The 21,205-nt window shown below is 33.2% G+C and overlaps 1 protein-coding gene across 2 annotated transcripts in view; it reads left to right on the top strand.

The window, feature by feature from the left end:
* The window catches only part of SGCZ (sarcoglycan zeta), a 668,752-nt gene that overhangs the window by 551,686 nt on the left and 95,861 nt on the right, over positions 1 to 21,205 (top strand). For both annotated transcript variants that reach the window (XM_081517996.1, XM_081517995.1), the window contains one exon: positions 16,017 to 16,104. In XM_081517996.1, the coding sequence (XP_081374122.1) occupies positions 16,017 to 16,104 (88 nt within the window). The remainder of the gene's footprint in view (positions 1 to 16,016; positions 16,105 to 21,205) is intronic.

Here is a 21,205-nt window from a genome sequence, read left to right as displayed (position 1 = left end):
TAAGTATTGAGAAAGCTTTTGATGAGAACTAGATTCTGGGAATGTCCTGGGATTGTGGGAGGACTTGAGTTGGTACTCAAAAAGAGTCAGATGAAGTAACTCTAGACAAGGTTTAAATAGACAGACATATAGTGGCTGAGCATAATTCCAGTAGATTCTTGCAGGCCAGGGCTGACTTAAAAGTGCCACATGAAATCAACACTAGTACAGGTTAAATTTTTTTGAATGACAATTTTGATGATTTTGGTTAGGATGAAATGTTTGGTCTTATTGTAAATTCCTAGAGCTTGAAAACTGACCCCCTGCAGAATCATTTTCTTGTCTTGTTGGACACTATCAGCGATAGCACAGAACTTTTCAATCATATTCTTAATGATCTTTCAATTTTTTCATAGACTTAAACTATAGTGCTATGCCCTTCTGTATTTTTCTCTCATAAACTACTATAGTTTTATTTGCATTCTACAGTTGGCTTAAGCAAAATTTAAAACGTTATTGTTTACTATGTAATGTTAAAGAAAGCCTGATTTTCGTTAAACACATACATAACAGTGAAAACAAAACTAAAACAAAAAATATTTGTTTTAATGTGAAGCAATTCTGAAAGAGATTTTTTTTTTTACCTTTCAGAAAATGCTTGATTTAAAATTTCAGAAAAAAATTTGTGTGAAAAACACCACTGCAGATAAGTGTTAATATAAAAAATGTTGATTAGGATTTCTCAATTTTGTTTGATTTTGTTCTTGTGACACAGTGGGTCCTTAGGGTACAGGATTATGCTTCTTATATCAGACATATTTTCTTAATTTAGATAGCTATGAGTATGTCTGTGTATGCATTTTTTAGCATTGTTTGAAATACCTTTTGATTGGGCCTTGCATCCTTTTTCCTAGATTTTATTGTTATGTGTTATGATACATATTTGATGGTGATAAATTATAGTGAAAGTGAAAGTCGCTCAGTCATGTCCAACTCTTTGCAACCCCATGGACTATGCAGTCCATGGAATTCTCCAGGTCAGAATACTGGAGTGGGTAGCCTTTCTCTTCTCCAGGAGATCTTCCCAACCCAGGGATCGAACCCAGGTCTCCGGCATTGCAAGTGGATTCTTTACTATCTGAGCCACAAGGGAAGCCCCATGGGTTATTAATCCAAGGCCCTGATGTTTTAAAATTTGAATACAGTAAAAAGGCAAACACTAATCTAAATTATTTTGAGAAATTTAAAAAAGATAATAGATGTCTTTTTCAAATTGAGTGTAGCAGTTAGAGGGAACAAATTCTCTCTAGACTATATTTTTATGGGACTAGATAGTTCTAATTATTCTTGTACTTTCCAATACTACTAGCCAAGTGGAATATTGGATTTTAAATTAACTAGTATTAAAACTTCAAATTAGTTCTTCATTTGGTCAGTATTTTGACAAGTAAATTTATGGATAAGTATAAGCCATCTAGTTAGCTCAGTAAACTTATACTTGACGTTGATTCAAATGAGCAGATTAACCATGCATTGTTCTACAGAGGCTGGTAAATATAATGTTCAGTCAAACTTTTTAAGGAAGTAAATTCATTATAGACCTTCAGTTAAAACAAATTATTTTGAAAAAACTAGTGATCTATATGACCTCAGTTTCCAAAGAAATATTGATAGTAAAATTATACTTTAATACAAAGAGCATGAACAATCTAAATGTTAGCTTGATGGATTGAGTTGGTGATGCCATCCAACCATCTCGTCCTCTGTCGCTCCCTTCTCCTCTTGCCTTCCATCTTTCCCAGCATCAGGATCTTTTCCAGTGAGTCACCTCTTTGTATCCAGTGGCCAAAATATTGGACCTTCAGCTTCAATACTTCAGCAAAGTATTGGACATTCAGCATCAGTCCTTCCAATGAACATTCAGGATTGATTTCCTTTAGGATTGACTGGTTTGATCTCCTTGCTGTCCAAGGGACTCTCAAGAGTCTTCTCCAACACCACAGTTAACAAGTATCAATTCTTTGGTGCTCAGCCTTCTTTATGGTCCAACTCTCATATATCTGTACATGACTAATGGAAAAGCCATAGCTTTGACTATACAGACCTTTGTGGGAAAGTAATGTCTCTGATTTTTAACAGTCTAAGTTTGTCATAGCTTTTCTTGCAAGGAGCAAACGTCTTTTAATTTCATGGCTGCAGTCACCATCTGCAGTGATTTTGGAGCCCAAGAAAAATTCTGTCAGTGTTTCCACTGTTTCCCCAACTATTTACCATTTAGTGATGGGACCAGATAACATGATATTCTTGTTCTGAATGTTGAGTTTTAAGCCAGCTTTTTCACTCTCCTCTTTCACTTTCATCAAGAAGTTCTTTAGTTCCTCTTCGCTCTCTGCAATAAGTGAAAAGTGAAAGTGAAGTTGCTCAGTCATGTCCAACTCTTTGTGACCCCATGGACTGTAGCCTACCAGACTCCTCCATCCATGGGATTTTCCAGGAAGAATACTGGAGTGGGTTGCCATTTCCTTCTCCAGGAGATCTTCCCGACCCAGAGATTGAACCCAGGTCTCCCGCATTGTAGGCAGAAGCTTTACTGTCTGAGCCACCAGAGAAGTCCAGTAAGGGTGGTGTCATCTGCATATCTGAGGTTATTGATATTTCTCTCAGTAATCTTGATTCCAATTTGTGCTTCATCCAGCCCGGGATTTCACATGATATACTCTGCATGTAAGTTAAATAAGCAGGGTGACAATATATAGCCTTAACACACTCCTCTCCCAAATTGGAACCAGTTCATTGTTCCATGTCCAGTTCTAACTGTTGCTTCTTGACCTGCATGCAGATTTCTCAGAAGGCAGGCAAAGTGGTCTGGTATTACCATCTCTGTAATAATTTTCCATAGTTTGTTGTGATTCACATAGTCAAAGGCTTTAGCGTAGTCAGTGAAGCAGATGTAGACATTTTTCTGAAATTCTCTTGCTTTTTCTATGATCCAACTGACGTTGGCAATTTGATCTCTGGTTACTCTGCCTTTTCTAAATACGGCTTGAGCATCTAGAAGTTCTCCGTTCACATTCTGTTGAAGCCTTGCTTGGAGAATTTTAAGCATTGCTTTGCTAGTGTGTGAAATGAGTGCAGTTGTGCAGTAGTTTGAACATTCTTTGGCATTGCCTTTCTTTGGGATTGGAATGAAAACTGACCTTTTCCAGTTCTGTAGCCACTGCTGAGTTTTCCAAATTACAATGTAAATGCAATTTTCAATTTGTCACAGAGTGTTCCAGTTACACCATATATAGTATATATTTCTCCTTTATTAAAAGGATACATGAATAGAAGCAGTTCCACAAAAATGTTCAAGAAGAAGGCAATTTATATTCCTTTAGAAAACAAAATGAATGTTTTGCAATGTGAAATTTGACTAAATTCTTAAGCCATCAGATCTTGCCCAAGCAAAATTATATTCCTTTACCTCTCTTTAACACATGAAAAACTGAGCTGATACCTGAAACTAGTAGAATGAGAGTTAGTAAAATATTTGAAGAAGAGGGATCCTCTCTAAACAACTATACTTAACTTATTTAATGCAACCAACACATCCATATATGGAAGGTTACATAAAACTAAAAATGTTTCTTCATAACCTAAGTGACTAAAATATCGAAGGTAGGATTTTAGCACTCTCTGGAATCAAACACAAAGATGCAGCCAAGTATGTGTCAGGATGATGGTTAAGCTGCTTATTGAACATTTTGTAAGGTTAAAAACCTGCTCTCTGCCTTTGCATTATGCTGCACTAGTTAAAATGTCTAATGATTTTTAGAAATTAGGTTGCCAGCTTGAAAACGGCAAGGACACATCATTGCAATAATTTCTATATCTCATTTATTTCTATCATGATGCGTATAATTCTCACACATGAAGATTATAAAAGTTCATTTAAAATGCTCTAAGATGTAGAAATTAATTTGATGTCTGTTTTCCCTGCTTACAGGAAATCACAAGCATGCTACGTTAATTCAGTGAAATTTTTATATTATGTTTTATGGAAGGCATTCAATAAGAGCTCACTATCACAATGTTTTTATATGAATGTTATTTTTTATCAGCTGACGTAAATCTGAGCACTCATTTTATCTGAGAATTAGTAATTTTTGTTATATTTCTTCTATCCTGTCCATTAACTTACTGTACTTACAACCTACAAACCTAATGTTAACTTGTAACTTGTTAACCTTGGTCATTCAAAATGTCAGTTGGATTTCTTGGGCTAGTCTAAGATTCTAAACTATCTTTTTTAATGTGAGTATGACTATTCTAATGCATAACTAGAAGATTCCCAGAAGAGTAGGGATATATAGGTCACGTGTCATTTTCAGCATGCAGAGGATTAATGCATTGCTCCATAGATTTCAATGAAACATCCCAGACTACTAATTAATGGTTTAAATTTGGTGTCAGAGAAACTCTGAATTGAAAGAAAAAGCTTGTCTTTGATTCCTCAAAAGGACACATCTATCTTTTAGTTATTTCCATTATAATCTTCATATGTGGAGAAAACTAATATTTTGCTCAAGTATCTTAAGAAGTGCAAATGATTATCTAATATCCAAGTTCTCTGCTAGGATATAAGGTAATGTTTCTTAAAATATAAAGCTATCTAGTTAATTAATAGTATTTCTTTTACATAATACTACCACACTGCTTTGATTGTTTTATAATTAAAAGCCTAGCGTCATCCAAAATGTCTGCAAGGTTCTTACTTCAACCAATTACCAAATTCCCCTGCCATTCATCGTTTAAAGGTACATTGAAGCAAATTACCCATTTGTTGATATTGAGTTGTTAGGTAATATAGCTATTTATCTGTGTTTATATCTAGACTTTCAGCATTGCTTAGTATCAGTTTAAATTGTCACAGCATTTATTATTTCATGCTAAATATGGTTACATGCATAGTAACATAAAGTTATGCATTTCTTTTCTATTTATGCCTTATTCATTCCAAAAACTTTCAGGCTTCCCTGATAACTCAGTTGATAAAGAATCTGCCTGCAATGCAGGAGACTCCAGTTCAATTCCTGGATTGGGAAGATCTGCTGGAGAAGGGATAGGCTACCCACTCCAGTATTCTTGGGCTTCCCCTGTGGCTCAGCTGGTAAAGAATCTGCCTGCAATGCAGGAGACCTGGGTTTGATCCCTGAGTTGGGAACATCCCCTGGAGAAGGGAAAGGCTCCCTTCTCCAGTATTCTGGCCTGAAGAGTTCCATGGACTATACAGTCCATGGGGTTGCAAAGAATCAGACACGACTGAGCAACTTTTACTTTCATTCCAAAAACTGTAATGAAAATCACAAAAACACACAAATGTTTTTCTCAGCTGAGATTGCAATAAGAATAAATATCAGAGAGTTTGATAGCATAGCTTCTGATGAAAGCCCAGATCTTTCTCATGTGAAAATATGGATTTTATCTTTATCTAAGATTCATTGTCTTTGAATATAATAACCTTCAGAAGGTCAAAAAGAATAAAGAGAGAGAAAGAAAGAAATTGGCAAACTAGGTATATCAAAAACTCATGTAGGATTTATCAATATATGTTATCTTAAACTAAGGCAAGTTTTTTTTACTCCTTTTTTTAAACTTTTTATCTTATATTGGGGTATAGCTGATTAACAATATTGTGATGGTTTCAGGTGAACAGTGAAGGGACTCAGCCATACATATATATGTATCCATTCTCCCCCAACTCCCCTCCCACCCAGGCTGCCACATAACACTGAGCAGAGTTCCATGTGCTACATGGTCAGTTCTCAGTTATTTTGAGATCTGAGATATTCTGAGTTCATTTATCTTATATAATGATGCAGCAGGAATGCTAGCAAGTTCCATTAGGGATCTCACATTTTCCAACTCCTGACTAGTATTACAAAGGGCATCTTTTTTGAGGGGTGTCCTATAAAAGAAAAGTTTAAAGAATCCCACAAAAGGAGACATTTATGGTACCTTATTTAATATAGCCAACAATTACACAGCAAAATTCATGTCTCATCTGTATATCCTCTTATATCTTTCTTAGATTTAAGTTATATGACATATTTTTCATGAATAGAATAAAGCAGATCTTCAGCTCCAAAGTTAGAGTAAAATGTGGGTGAAGCGTGTGATAAAATAAAAGCATTTTATATATCACAGGCTTCAATTACTTGGAACTTACCCAACATATTCCAAAGAATATCCGGTTAAACAAAGTACCTCTTGGAGAGAGAATAATAGATAAAATAAGCAATCATTTAATTCATTTTAGTAAAGGCTTTTAGGCATGCTTCCTAAGAAGTGAGCAAGATGATAACTCTAATGACTGGGAAACAGAATATTTTGCAAGTTACTTGGTTTCCAATCACCTCCCTATTGCCAAATTGAAGATGTAACTCTTTGAATTATTGTCAGTTACAATATTGATGATAAATCAGTGTGATGTGATTTTTTTTTTAAGTGTACTTCAAAAGTTTTCAAAAATTAAGTAACATTTGTATAGTGAATCTATTTTTTTCTAGCTACTTAATTATGAGAACAGGTTTCTCAATCTATGCATTATACAGGAAAAGTAGAATATATCTCATGCTGAATGCTTTATTTTTTTGGCCACTCGCTTCATGTGGGAATCTTAGTTCCCTGACCAAGGATCAAACCTGTAACACCTGCTACACGATCCCTGCATCCCTGCATTGGAAGCATGGAGTCTTATCCACTGGACCACCAGGGAAGTCCCTGAATGATTTTTAATTCCAGCAATAAGTTACATTCATTCATGGTTATGTCAACTAATTGGGGGTGGGGGTGGGGAATTACCTAAATCATTTAAAAAAGCAATTTGGATACCTTTCTCATAAGCATTGTGGGGAGGGAGTTGGTTAAATTTTTTAAAAAATTTTAACTGTGGTAATCATTTCTGATAAATCTATTTTTTTGATGACTATAACCAAATGTGTTACATAGTTGTTTTTTCATTAACTATTAATTTTACTTTTACATCAATCCAGAAGAATTTTTGAAAAATCTGGTGTCAGGCTCTACAAAGAGCAAGTTGAAAGACTAGCTATATTGTTGACTGTAAAAAAAAAAAAAAAAAAAAACAGAACCACACAATCTCAAAGCGGCAGATTATTCAGAACTGTTACTGAGTACTAGCCTGGGAAGTCAGCCTCTCAGATATCTCTGAGGAACTATTCCAAAGAAGAAAAGGAAGATTTGGGATATATAAGAGTATTTGCTTTAAAAAAAATCAAAACATGTAGTCAAACATCAAAAGATTACTGCTAATCCAAATGGACGTCTCAAGTTAGTGATTTTAGAATATTCCTATGTATGAGAAGATTCAAGAGTCTGGGTTCACTGAAATTATTCTTCACACGACTGAGTGACTAACACAATGCATCTTAACTATCTAGGGCTCCTATCCTGTTTTCCTGCACCCTGAATACCCCTCAGCGCGTACCATCAGGGCAGCTGCAGTGGCTGACAGTTTAATGCAGACAACATTCCTTGTTTACTGAAATGGCAGTCAACATTTATCATCTACAGCTTCAACTGGAACCAATGCAAGAATTTCAGTTATTATTAATGTCATAATCTTAGTATAATTACCGGGGAAGCTAATGCAGGGTATGTGACAAAGTCATGGGAGGAGAGACCAAGAATTCAACAATTTAGAGCATCAGAAAATTGTGCAGTAAATGAAACACTAAGAGTTATGACCGTGATGATGCTGCAGTGACAAAGAGTGAGTTTAGAGATGAAATTTTCCAGGAATGAGGGCAACTGGAGAGAGTGGAATATGTAGTAGGAGGATACAAGATTCAGAAGTTAGGGAAGAGGAAAGAGGAAGGAAGAATTCTCTGGAACAAGTCCTGAGATGCAGAGAGGGTACTCCTCTCTTCTCTCTGCCCTTTAGAAAAAGAAGCAAAAGCAGCTAGAGTTGGAGAGGTAGTAGGAAATCAACATATGATTGTTTTGAATCTAGTTCTGTCTTCACATCATAGATGAGGAAGTTATTTTTAACGTTTTGAAAATTCATAGTACTTAATTGTGAAGAATTTTACAGTGCAGAATGTGAATATATATAAATACAAATTAGTCCCTTACACTCTCTACAGCTTTATTAAATTGATCACTCATATTTAGAATAATGAATCTCAGGCATTACACATTCCTCCTGCAGATAACAAGGTAAATTATATCTTTCACTTTCTAAAATAGTAAGTACACACATTCATTCTACATCTAAATATGTTCAGCAGAAGAATTAAATAGGAAAAGGTTTTTATCTTGTATGTTATTAATGTAAGTCATTAATGGGTACATAATTAATATATTACTCTTGCATACACATAATGGGAGATGAAACACAATGTAATAGCTGGAATCTTTTAAAATATGTTTTTGAATGCTGTTTATTCATTCATTCATTTTTACCATTTCACTGATTTTCTGACAGAAGTAGGAATTCTGACTTCTTCCTTAGTAGTCAACATCTGGTTGCCAATAGTAATAAGTCAGGCAAGCTTCAGGGCAGAGAATGCAGTACAACATTTGATTTGCCTGAATTTGAAAACAAATGCTTTAAATGAGAGTATTTAAACTTCTTAGCAAGAAGATGAAAAGCTAGTATTGGGGGAAAATACTTTGCCTATAAATTCCTCGGCTTGTTTTTTATCAGGCAATGAAAATTTTATAACATAGCATTTTTATTTTTCCTTAACTGCCTGGAAAGTCAGAGTAAAATTTGGGGTTCAACTCTAGCAATAAGCTATGTGTTTGAACACAATTATTTCTCATGGTTTAAAAGGTCTTTAGTTCTGTTTATAGATTTTAGTGCCCAATTTAATATTGTGTGTAAGTTTACAACACTCTTAATATCTTTTGGGAATAAGTACTGTTTTAATAAAAGCTTAAATATTTTATGTTTTTCTCCTGTTTCTGTTTGCTCTTCATGTGGCATCTGTCTTCTGTTTTTCATGAAAAAAGAATAATTAAGGGAAACTATAATACTTCTCACACTTTAAAGTATTTCAAAAGACTGTGGTAATTTTTCAACCTAAAAGGAGTTCACTTATTTCTCAATATATCACTAATTCTGTGTTTTAACACACAAAAAAATGCCTTTAAATACAATATTTACTAATATTAAGTTGGCTAATTTATTGTATTAAGAAATTCCTAGCTGTTTCTGCTATTTTAATATAGATTGTATCAAAGATCAGAAATAACAGAAGTAAAACCAGTGAATCACTGCAGGAGTATTTAGTAAAACTTTATTTTTACTGTCTTTTTTACCAAAAAGACAGATTGAGAACTGTGAGCGTTCAAGCCAAAATATGGAATGAGGCTCAGAAGAACATTGTTATAAAGCAGCTTATAAGGCAAATAGACAGTAACTGTTCTTTATGGTGATTTTGTCTTAAATGATAGGGAATTGGTTAGTTGTTACCTCATATCAGCCCTGGAAAACAATGTAAATTTTGCTTATGATTTCTAGAGGCATAAGCAAGAAATGACCCAGTTCAAGCTAGTCTTGCAAAGTAAGCTATATTAAGCTTTCCTTGTAACTAAATTGATTTTGTCTGCTTAGGGAATTTTCAAGGCTGGTCTCCGTTTGTTTTTAATTTTAACAGTAACTTGTTTTGTAAAACAACTTGTTTTTCTCTGTGATTTTAAAATATTTTAAAAATAATGGATCAGCTTTAACACACATATAAAGATTATTTTTTCCATATATGAACTCCCATAAACCTTCTAGAAAATGTAATCAAATCTATTTTTAAGGATGAAACTAGGAACAAAGTAGAACAGGTAACTGCTATGCTATTATCATACAGTACTGTGTCATCATTCTGTATGACCTCACCTGTGGTCTGGCAACTCAGTGAAAGTGTTAGAATAGAAATACAGAAAAGTTGATTGATGAGGAAATGCTCTCCTTCTCTGCTGTACCACTTCATATTCAAGTTAAAATGTAAACTCAGAGGACTGGGGAAAGCAGTTTAACACCTCTAGATATTGTCATGTTTAATACTTGTACCTTAAAATACAAATTTCAGCAATTAGATGATTTGCATTCAGCAATTAAATAAAATTTCAAGTAAGTGTTTTATTAACCAAAGAATTAAAAACTACGTGGTTTTCATCTTCTTAAGTGGGTCAAATTCTTAGGAAAGAAGTGGCTGCCTTGGGCAGAGAGAGATGATGAATATAAATCAAATCAAAATGTAATATAACTCGTTCCACTTAAATGGCTTTTTAGAAAACTTGCTCTGGGTCCAAAAAAAAAAAAAAAAAATGGTGCAAGAGATTGATAAGTTTTGCATGACCTGAACTCAAATCAAGTAAACACGTGTAGCCTGAGTGCATTAAGAACTAAATATGCCCAGTTCGGTTCATTCACTTAATAGACATTTAGTGTAGAGGAACGAGGTGCCAAACATGGCACAAAAAATACTTTCAAAAATCTATATGTGTAAAAGAAAATGGCAACACACTATGCTTTCAGGACAGAATGATCAAAACAAGGCAAACCAAAGATCCTGTGACAACTACTGTGATAGATGTGAACACAGAGAAACTGGAGGGTGGGAGGTAAATTTTGACTCTGGAGGACCAGGAAAGCATCACAGAGGACATAACTGAATTGGGACTTGAAAAATATCTATAGTTTTGCCAGTTATGGAAAAGTGGATAGGAATTTCACATGTAGGGAACAGAAGATGAGAATGCATAGAAGTGGCATATTTTCAGAAATATGAAAATTTGGGCAATTCCTGCATGGTTAAATGGTGTGAAATAGAGCTATAAAAGTAGAACTGGATCATATAAAAAAGCACCTTATCTGTAATAAATGTGAATTTTGTTCCCAGCATAGATCAGGGAGTCAATAAATGTTTTATTTTGCTTTAATTCAAGCATATCAGTATTTTTAATTTTAAAATACTTTATGAAAATAACACTGGATATGAAGAATTAATGCAAGGAAGAAATGGTTATTGTGATGTGGGCTGCAAGTCTATTGTAAGAAAGATCACAGAAAAATGTATATTTTAAAAACATATCTGATGTCGCTAATTTGATATTGAGGAAGAGGAAGATAGAGAGTTGGGGGTAATATAGGTTTATTATAATAATTTCTATCAGAGAAGATAAGAAAACTTACCTGGTAAAACTGTATAAACTCAAGAAATGAGATATCAAATTTGTGCCATCTACATTGAACAATATGGACACTTAGTTATGTTCTCTTTTAGGACTGAAAGTAGGGAAATTCTCATAAGTGATATATTTTAAAATGTGTGTGCAGAGGGCAGTTCAGGAATTATTGCTCTTCCTCTGGAACCTGAGAAAACAAGATTTTTAAAACGCACCAGACTCAGTGAGACATAGACTATGGCAATGTGAGGTTGTATCTTACAATTCATGACTGTATATGTTCCAGATATTTAATGAAGAGACTGAAATGTTTAAAGGAATTTTAAAATATATTTTGTTCCATTACTTTTAACATTTATTTTCAGATACTGATTTGCATTTTAGATAGCCTAGACTGTTATCACCCACCAGAGACACAGTATCATAGTAGTTGACACGTGAGATTCTATACCCAGATAACTGGCTTCAAATACTTTCTTTTATTAGCTGCATGATTTAAAGCAAGTGACTTATACTCTCCTTGCTGAAGTTTCTTCATCCGTAAAACAAGAATGATAATAAATAATACCATTATTGGTTGAGTACTGTAATTACAATGTGGAATAAATAATAAAAGTAAACAGTGAGTGACCTTAGCAAAGGCTAGTAGGCACTGATTTAATCATTTTTATATATCGTCTCATTAATTCCTTATGAGAAGCCCACGGATTAAGTATTATTACCCTGTTTACTGATGAGGAAGTCGTGACACAGAAATGCTAAGTGACTTGCCTCATCAAGAAGCCAGAGTTTGGCAGTCTCACTATTTGAATTCAAAGAGTCAGGGTTCACATTGTCTGTCTTACAAGCACTTTATTTCTTGACTCTTTCATGGGTGAATTTTACCTGAAGCTTAGAACTTTACATGCATGTCCAGCATTGACTAAGTGCCAGTAAATGTTAATTGCTTTTCCTAGTACTACTCTTTTCTACTACTATTTAATAGTTGTAACCTTGAGAGAATGACTATCACAAGCTGAAGTGCCTGGTGTACACATGACCTCTTACACGTACATCTTCTCACTAGTAGAACTGGTGCTTTTTATGAGAGAAGTCTCTATTGCAACAGCTTGTTACTAGTAACATTCTCTCTGTTTTTTATATACTGGATTTATTGTTTGTCTGATAAGTAGACAATGAACTCCATAAGAGAGGAAAGTTTGTCTCCTCTGTTTCTGTTTCATACACAGCAAAGAGCTGGACACATCATAGGCCTGTAGTAAATATTTATGATAAACAAAGGTGAACACAAAAGAAATAAGAACAGAATCATTTTTCCCTTAGTCACTTGCATAAAAGCATTGAAATGAGAACATAGTACATTATTTCTCTACGACCATTAACAAAGTGACAGGCAGGCCCTTGTCATAAAAAATGTGGATGTAAAAGAATCGTAAGTGAGGGTTCCCAGGCCCTCTTAATGGGACCATTGCCTTTCCCCTGGATCTACCTGCTGTGTCTGAAGAGAAGCATAAGAAGGAAAATATATTTCTTAGCACCACAGCAAAGATGCAGGTCAGTTCCAGAGAACAAATTCCTGCTATGGGAGATTTGTTGGTTTTGGTGGAAAATAGTTGACCTCAATGAAGAAGTTGTTCTTTCTCCAAAAGAGGTATTTATATTAATGTACCATGCAGAATAATATAGCACCTATGGAACTTTTTACCCTTATAGACTTGTCTGTCTTATTCCTATTTGAGAGTTAATGTCACCATATGATTTCCCCCCCTTCATGTTCTCAGCAAGAATAAACTCCAAGGGATATTGCTATATATATTTTAATATCTGAAACTAGACACTAGCTTTCAAAGATTTGGAGCACAGAGTTATAAAGGATCATGAAGAGGGACTATTTTAAAAAAGTGAAAAACAGTGATTTATTAGTGGAAGTTATTTTCTTATATGGAGATCTTTGGGAAAATGAACACAATAAATGTCAAATTTGGTAAAAAGTAACTTCTTGATGCTAATTTTCATCTAAGAATGTGTTTGTAATCAGATTTATAAATTAAGATTTATTGAAATAGTTGCTATTATTTTTATCATATATATTTTTAATCACAGGTGTATATTTTAATTAATTGTGTTGTAATTAATATACAGAGTGTATATTGTGCAAAAGGTCATAGTGTGGACCTAAGAGGCATAATCCATGGTTCTAATCCCAAAAGTTGTCATTAGGGTGGTATATAACACAGAAATGATAGTGTGACTTGTCAGTGAAAACAATCCTCTTACATGCATTGCATTTTGTCTGTGAAAAATGTTACTCAATTTTGATTAATTTCACCTGATCACATTTTAATAAATCTGTATAACATAACATACTGATATCCAGCTGAATACCTATGGAGAATTGTTCATGACCTCTGATAGCTATATGTTTATAGTATAGCAAATAAAAAGATTGCTGTTTCTATTATAGTAAAATTTTAATCTAGATATAAAATTTTAATTCAGAGGGGAAGTTTGGTGGAATCATGTAATGAAAAGGAAAGAATGCCAGGGATAGAACCTCAATTGGATCTCGGTGGTTAGACTAAGAGAAGATTGATATGTTGTAAACAAAGAGATTCAGTGATTAAACTTTCAATTCCAACCCAAAACTCTTTCTCTGTTAGATCAACTTAAATGCTTATTGCCTTTTTAAAATGTACTTTTCTTCATCTTAAAATATTTAATAAAAAGTATCTATTTTAATATACTTACATAGTCCTTGTATATTCTAATAATTATGCTCTTATGCTATAGATCACAGAAATTTATGTTTAGTAATTCAAATAAGAGCACATAGTGTCATCAATTTTTAAAAATCCTAATAGTCATATATATTATATAATAAAAATATTAAAGTATATGAATGAAAATGCAACTAACATATTTTTACAGTGTTTCGAACTGCAAGGTGCTTTATAGGCTTCTGCTCTTTCTGACATTCAAATTAATTTCACTTTTTAAAAACATAGGCAACATATGTTTAATTCTGCCAGTTTAAAATAAAGTATTTTTGTGCTTTAGTGAGCCATCCTCTTTGTTCAGTTTCCTTACTGGACATAATTATTTGCAAACAGTCCTTACTCTACAACCATATTGTTAATAGAATTTGAATATATCCTTTGAAAGGAATGATGGAATTAATTAAATATACTTCATATATTTTCAAAAATGAATGTCTGCAGCATAGAAACACCTATGCAAAAAGGACTAGATTTATTTTTAACTACAGATAACACACTTTTGATTTGTGCCAAAAATAAATGAGTTGTGATGAGACAGGATGAAATTGGCATTGTTTTGTACAACTATGTCTCACTTTTGAGAACACATCTGTTCTTGAAAATGTAGAAAATTACTTTTAAAAATTAAGCCTTAGTTTAGACATACTAACAAAGTCCACTTTTAAAGGAAAATTTGTGTGTGTGAGTGTGTGTTTGTGTATCTTTGCTTAGTGCTTTGCATCTAGTCAGAAGGGGCAAAAATAGCTTTAGAAAAAAATATATAAAATCTTAGGTATATTCAAATCACAAATTTCAAATTCTGTTCTCAAAAGAGTTTTTATATGATACATGTATGAAAGCATTTTATTTACATTAACATAGGGATGACAAACCACTTACATGTTAAGGATGACGTTGGGAGAGATTTTCATAGTTTCAATATCTTGGGTACAGGCTCCATGAGGACAGGTATTGTTTTATATTTTGATCCCTGAAATGTCCCTAGCCTGTACTTAAGGTATTCTCATTATTATCAAAATATTTTTGTTCAATGAATAAATGAATGAACTATTTGTAAATGATCACCATGCTTGTTTTAGATCATAAAAATATGAGGGTAGTCAGTTGTTATTTACTTGTCTGAGGCAGTGGCAATAGCCTAGTACATACATTTCTAAAACAGTGATATTGTCCTTCAAATAAATTATTTTACTGTTGAGTGCTAATTGTGATAAAAGTAAACATCTAAGCAAGATTATATTTACGCTAAAAAATAAGCTATCTAACATTCTCTTATTCTATATACCTCCTTTCTTAAATCATCTTATGATTTAAAAATCATTCCTATGTGAGCTAGATACATAAGGTAATATCAATTTTATTATGATGATTTGTTGGTCCATTCAATAAACATTTAGTAAATGCTTTCCTTCAGCAGTATGCCAGGTAGTGGGAATAAAATTTGTCAATGTGACTGCTATGGTTCTTGTCCCATGGATGTTTCCTCTTGTGATAGAAACAAATTAAAAAAAAGTAAACACATACTTTTATTAGCAAAATAAATATGTCTTGGGATACGTGCTCTGAACAAAATAAATGGAGATTGGGAGTTTGAGGAATGAATGAATCTGTAGTTACAGTGATCAGGGGAGGCACTTTCAAGGAGGAAACATTTAAGCTTAGATCTGAAAGTTGCAAGTTCAGCTTAAAAAAGGGACTTCCCCATTTCTATAGAGTTTAAAATATCTCCAAAGGCAGGCATCTGTGCCAATAGAAGGGGGAGAAAAAGAGAAGTTACTACAGCAGTGATGTACGATAATCAGTAGTGTTGGAAATGTTTGCACCCAGTAGTTAATTCCTATTTATCCAAATAGAAACATTCCTATTATGTCAAATAGTTATTATGAAGCACCCTTATTATTTTGTATTTTTCAAACAGTGTTTGGGGTGTTAAAAGAGCTGCTTAATATAAAACAAAGAAATAGAATTTTGATAATACCCAAACAAGTACAATATAATTTTATATATAAAATCTTGACTCTATTTCTATTTTTTATTTGATTTCTTTATTTTATACATGTTTCCCAGGATAGTCCACTGGTCTTACAGTCTGACAGGAATGTAACAGTGAATGCGAGAAATCACTTGGGGCAGTTAACTGGACAGCTGACAGTAGGTGAGTGCTCTGGGGTAGATTGCTCATACCCTCTTACTCCATTTAAAGCTCGGTGGTTGCTTAAATTGGGAAAAGCAAAATATATTCTTTCTCTAATATATTATTTCTCTCTCTATATATATAGACATTCCCATACAGCCCTATTAGCTTTCACAGGGTTTGATTTGTCATAGGCTAGTTAAGGTCATTGTTACTCTTTTCAATGTGTTAATGTGAGACTGAATTACATATATTTTGCTCTTATTACTCTTGAATTATGAAATGCACCATTTTCTAACAAATATCTCCCTAGTATATTAAATTATAGTAAATAGGCTTAAATAAACATGAGATGTAACATCATTTATCTTTTTTCTAAATAAATAATTTGCTAAATATTATCTGCTTGTATAAATTAGAAATGACATAATAATTGATATAAACTTAACATTGATCAATTATAAATTTGATGTTGAAATTATATGTATTTAAGGTTTATAGGCTTTAGAAGTTATAAATATGTTTATGATAAAATATTACTAATGTTTTCTCATAGTCAAAAAATTAGAGATTCATATTACATGGCATTGTTATTTAACTTAATTTCTATAAAAGGAATGGGAAATTAAGAGTCAGATATAATTATGTAAAAGAATACAAAGACTTGATTTTTGTTTAATTGCTAATATAGTTTTAAAATACTGTATTTTTCTGTGGGAAAATTATCTAATACTTATTGATATTTTGTGTGTGTGATAGTATATCATAAAGACTAAATTGCAATTTGGGGAGCTAAGTTATCTTTACCTTGATGAGAAATTAATTATCATTTAATACAAATGTATATTTCCAGTATTTATCATTAAATTACACAAGAATATGACAATGAAATGTGAGATTTATAAACATGAGCTTAATTCTGTCCACTTATTCCTAGGTATATGAAACAATTTTTGTTATGTATTCACTTTAATGAAGCCAAAAGTAAAACTTACATTGTGAAATTTTTATATTCCAAAAAGTATATAATTAAATCTTATTTATAATTATTTATTTTGCATTTTATTTACACTATAAAATATGGTCAGTAGATATCTATCAATTGCTATAATTTGATAGTATTTTGTGGTATGATATCAATTACAAGGGGCTTCCCAGGTGGCGTTAGTGGTAAAGAATCCAACTGACGAAACAGTAGACACAAGAGACATGGATTTGATCCCTGAGTCAGATAGATCCCTGGAAGAGGAAATGGCAACCCCAGTATTCTTGCCCCAGTATTCTTGGAAATCCCATGAACAAAGGAGCCTAGCTGGTTGGAGTCTACGGGGTCACAGAGTCAGACAGACTGGGGCTCGATCACACAAACACACACACACACATCTATTACAAAGGGAAACTATAAGCTAATGTACTAAAAATTAGAGAGTAGAAATATATCTATGGACACAAAAGTGATTCAAAAGCACCAGGCACTTAATTTAAATGTTCATGTCAATTAACTATTGCTATGTTGGAACTACAGAAACAGGCCTAAACTGGGCAGGTTTTCCATCTCTCTTTTTTTTTTTTTTTAAACGTAGAGAACTCTTAACCTAGAATAGAACTTTACTTTGTATTCTTTTCTGGATTTAAAAAAAGAAAAAAGGTCCTTAGTGGAAATGCCAACCTGTAAATTAAACAAACAAAGACTACATACCAATGTCAACTGTCAGATATGATCACTGCATAACTAGTGTACTGCCTATGGAGCAAAGTGGCTATTTGATTATATGAAGGATAATCAAATACCATTTACGTTTCACTGCCTGCTTTCCTGCAGGAAACATAAAGAATGATGGCATTGGACTTATGTTTTGAACCACTGTTAATTTTAATATAGAATCAATACTTACCAATCATATATGGGGAAAGAGAGAAGAATGAAGAGAGAGAGCAGTAGTGGTGGGTTGGGGAGAAAGATTACGCTTAGTTTTAACTGAAGCAAATCAATAAGTTAATGATGCACCAGCATATTTCTGTGGATAGAAGCACACTCATTCCACTGAGGCTTAAGTGGAAAACTTTTAAAACCCTGCTCCTCTGGGTGTCCTGTTGATGACCTCCATCTTTTCACCACTTTGTGTTTCTATTAAACATACAGAAAACAAAGGAAGAGTAGATAAAGGGGAGTGGGAGAGGGATAATGTATTCACATCTGGAGTCAAACCATATAGGACTCCAAAAAAATAATTATCTCTTGGAGACTGTTTTCTCATCTCTAAAATAGAGATAAGGACATTTATTTAGACCTGTACGTAAGAATTGGGAGAATTTCAGTATCTGCAAATCTTAGGCAATTATGTTGCTAATCTGTTATTATTTGGATGATGGCATTTGTAATTTTTGGTGTCACTTGAGTTACAAATACATTGTTAGAGTGTGAAAGATCTCATGATGCTTTTCTGTCCATTACCTCTGAAATTTTAGTTGAGGAATACATGTTGGATTGTAATACTATCGCAAAGATACACCACAAAGCACATCACAGAAAGTGTGCCTGATGTGTGGATAATGCTTTAATCATGTCAGGATAAAATTATCTTTAGGTATACTTTGAAAAAATATTCGGACAAAGTTAAGTAAGGTATTCAATCACTGTTCATTTTTCATAATATTGACATAAAGTAACCATTTTAAGCCTCTTTTCTTGTTTCCTTTTTTTTTTTAATTTTTCAGTTTTTGTTTAGGGACATGGTCCTGGGCATGGTCCCAAAGTGTTTATATATGTATAAGTAAAAGTGTTAGTTGCTCACTCGTGTCCAACTCTTTGAGAACCAATAAACTGTAGCCTGCCAGTCTCATCAGTCCATGGAATTCTCCAGGCCAAAATCCTGGAGTGGGTTGCCATCGCCTTTTCCAGGGGATCTTTCCATCCCAGAGATAGAACCCAGGTCTCTGGCATTGCAGGCAGATTCTGAGCCACTAGAGAAGCCCATGTATATATTGAACTCATGTTTCCTGCACTGATAGGTTCAACCTGCCTGTCAGTGCAGGAGACATGAGTTCAATCCCTGGGTCGGGAAATTCCCTGAAGAAGGAAATGGAAACCCACTCCAGTATTCTTGCGTGGGAAATCCCATGGACATAGAAGCCTGGTGAGCTACAGTCCATGGGGTCACAAAAGAGTCAGACACAGTTTATCTACTAAACAACAATATATGCCAGTTCAGGCATAATAAAAACTAAAACTAAATATTTTACCCTTCAGTAAATTTTTAAAAAGACAAAATTTGTGTGTGCTTGAAGTTCCAGGCTTTACGTAAGTTTCTGATAATATCAGAATCTCCCCACAAAGTTTTGACTCTAATATTTTATGACCTTCATAACATAGTTGAAGATCAGTGAACTCAAGATTTCTTCCTACAGATTTCTGTTCTTAGAATAAAGCTGAAAGAGAGGTATAAAATTATTTGTGGGAGGTGGGTAAAGAAAGTACAGGATCCCAGAAGTTCAGACTCCTTGAAGAAAAAGAAGAACTTAATTCTCAGAATCATTCTCCAAGTCAAATTTCCTGTTTTTTCAATCTGTAATTCCTATGTTATCAGGTCATTCCTATTTTATACGAGAGACAAAAACTGTGATTTTGGGTGTTACAAGTTCATATATGTTGATAGTATGATACTTTATATTTTTCAGAACATTTCACACAAACAATGTAGATAAAATATGTAAATTATATACTAGCATTGTGAAACTTATCATAGTCACTCAGGAAAATGGTACAATGTGATCTATAAAATAAAAACCATTTCCGTAGGGCAGTGCAGATGAAATATTGTCATGCAGTTTTTATGTAAACATTGTTCATAATACTGATAACAGTGACAATTAATGCTATAGTAATCAGATTTGCTAAAAATATAATAACCTTTACCACAGTATAATGGGGATAATTTGTTATCTTTTATTTACCAATAACATTATATTGATCTATAATGGAAAATATTTAAACTACTCTCATAAGTAGTTTAAACAATATAAATTATTGTTAAATTTATAATATAAATTACAATATATACAAAATATAAAAACAATATAAATTAGTTAATTTCAGCAAAATAATTCAGTTTTTTTTGTTAGCCAGTTTTGATCAAGGTATGGAATTCTGTATTGCTTTTTCTTTCATTCCCTTACAAGTATTGCTTATCTTTGATAAAGCAATAGCTAAAAGTAGTAAGATATTTTTTTACATCTCTTACACCTTTTGTCATCAGTCTATAGTTGGAGGATAAAAATAAAAGGAGGATAAACTGAAAGGTTGAACAAGGAATGATAGTAGTGGGTAGAACTAGTTTTTGTTCTTAATTATTTTTCTTCTATAGCCCCCTTATTTAAATCTCAGTCACAAACAATGATGTTTGAGAAACCCAGAATGGCTGTTAATGGGTCCTGTGTCATAAACAAGTTCCATGATGCCATGCCTATCATTATCCCAGTAAAGCATTAAGACTAATTGTGTATTAAATAATTATAATGTCATTGTTCTAAAATTTACTTTTAAAATGTTCCCAAAATCACAACTGTCTGCTTCAAATGGTATCTGATATGTTATCATGATTTTACTTGTTTAGCACTCAATACGTTTAGAGAATCAATTAACTCCTGGGAACTGCTAGCTATTATCATCAGATAATTTACTCATCTTTGATATTCTTAAATCCATTTATCAAAAATCAGTGACATAACCAAATTATATAAAAAGCTTAATTATAATCTACCAATATAACGCCTCATTTTTTTCTTTCTTCTATACTTCTTCAATACTCAAAGTCATGGTTATCTTAAGTCTGAGTCTATGGTAATAAGAGAGAATGTAATTTGTAAGAAGTTAAACAAAGTATTTATATTTAGTGCTAGTTTTCTTTTAATATTTCAAATTTTGAGGCTTAAACACCACATAATAATGAAAATGGTTATTGACAGCTTCTGCATCAGGGTTGATTTTGTGATTTCTTCTGAAAGAGCTTGCCTTCGTTGCTTAAGGGGATTTATGAGGGGCCCATCAGGGAGTAAGACATATAAGCAGTCTTTATGCCCAAATAGAGGTGTCTATACCCATCCTTTGCATTTTTTCAGCGGC

Source organism: Giraffa tippelskirchi, chromosome 8, assembly GCF_054371585.1.
Source record: "Giraffa tippelskirchi isolate mGirTip1 chromosome 8, T2T-mGirTip1v1.2.pri, whole genome shotgun sequence".
Classification (NCBI taxonomy): Eukaryota; Metazoa; Chordata; class Mammalia; order Artiodactyla; family Giraffidae; genus Giraffa; species Giraffa tippelskirchi.
The sequence above is the reverse complement of the archived record's forward strand: the minus strand, read 5'-3'. Positions and strand labels throughout refer to the sequence as shown.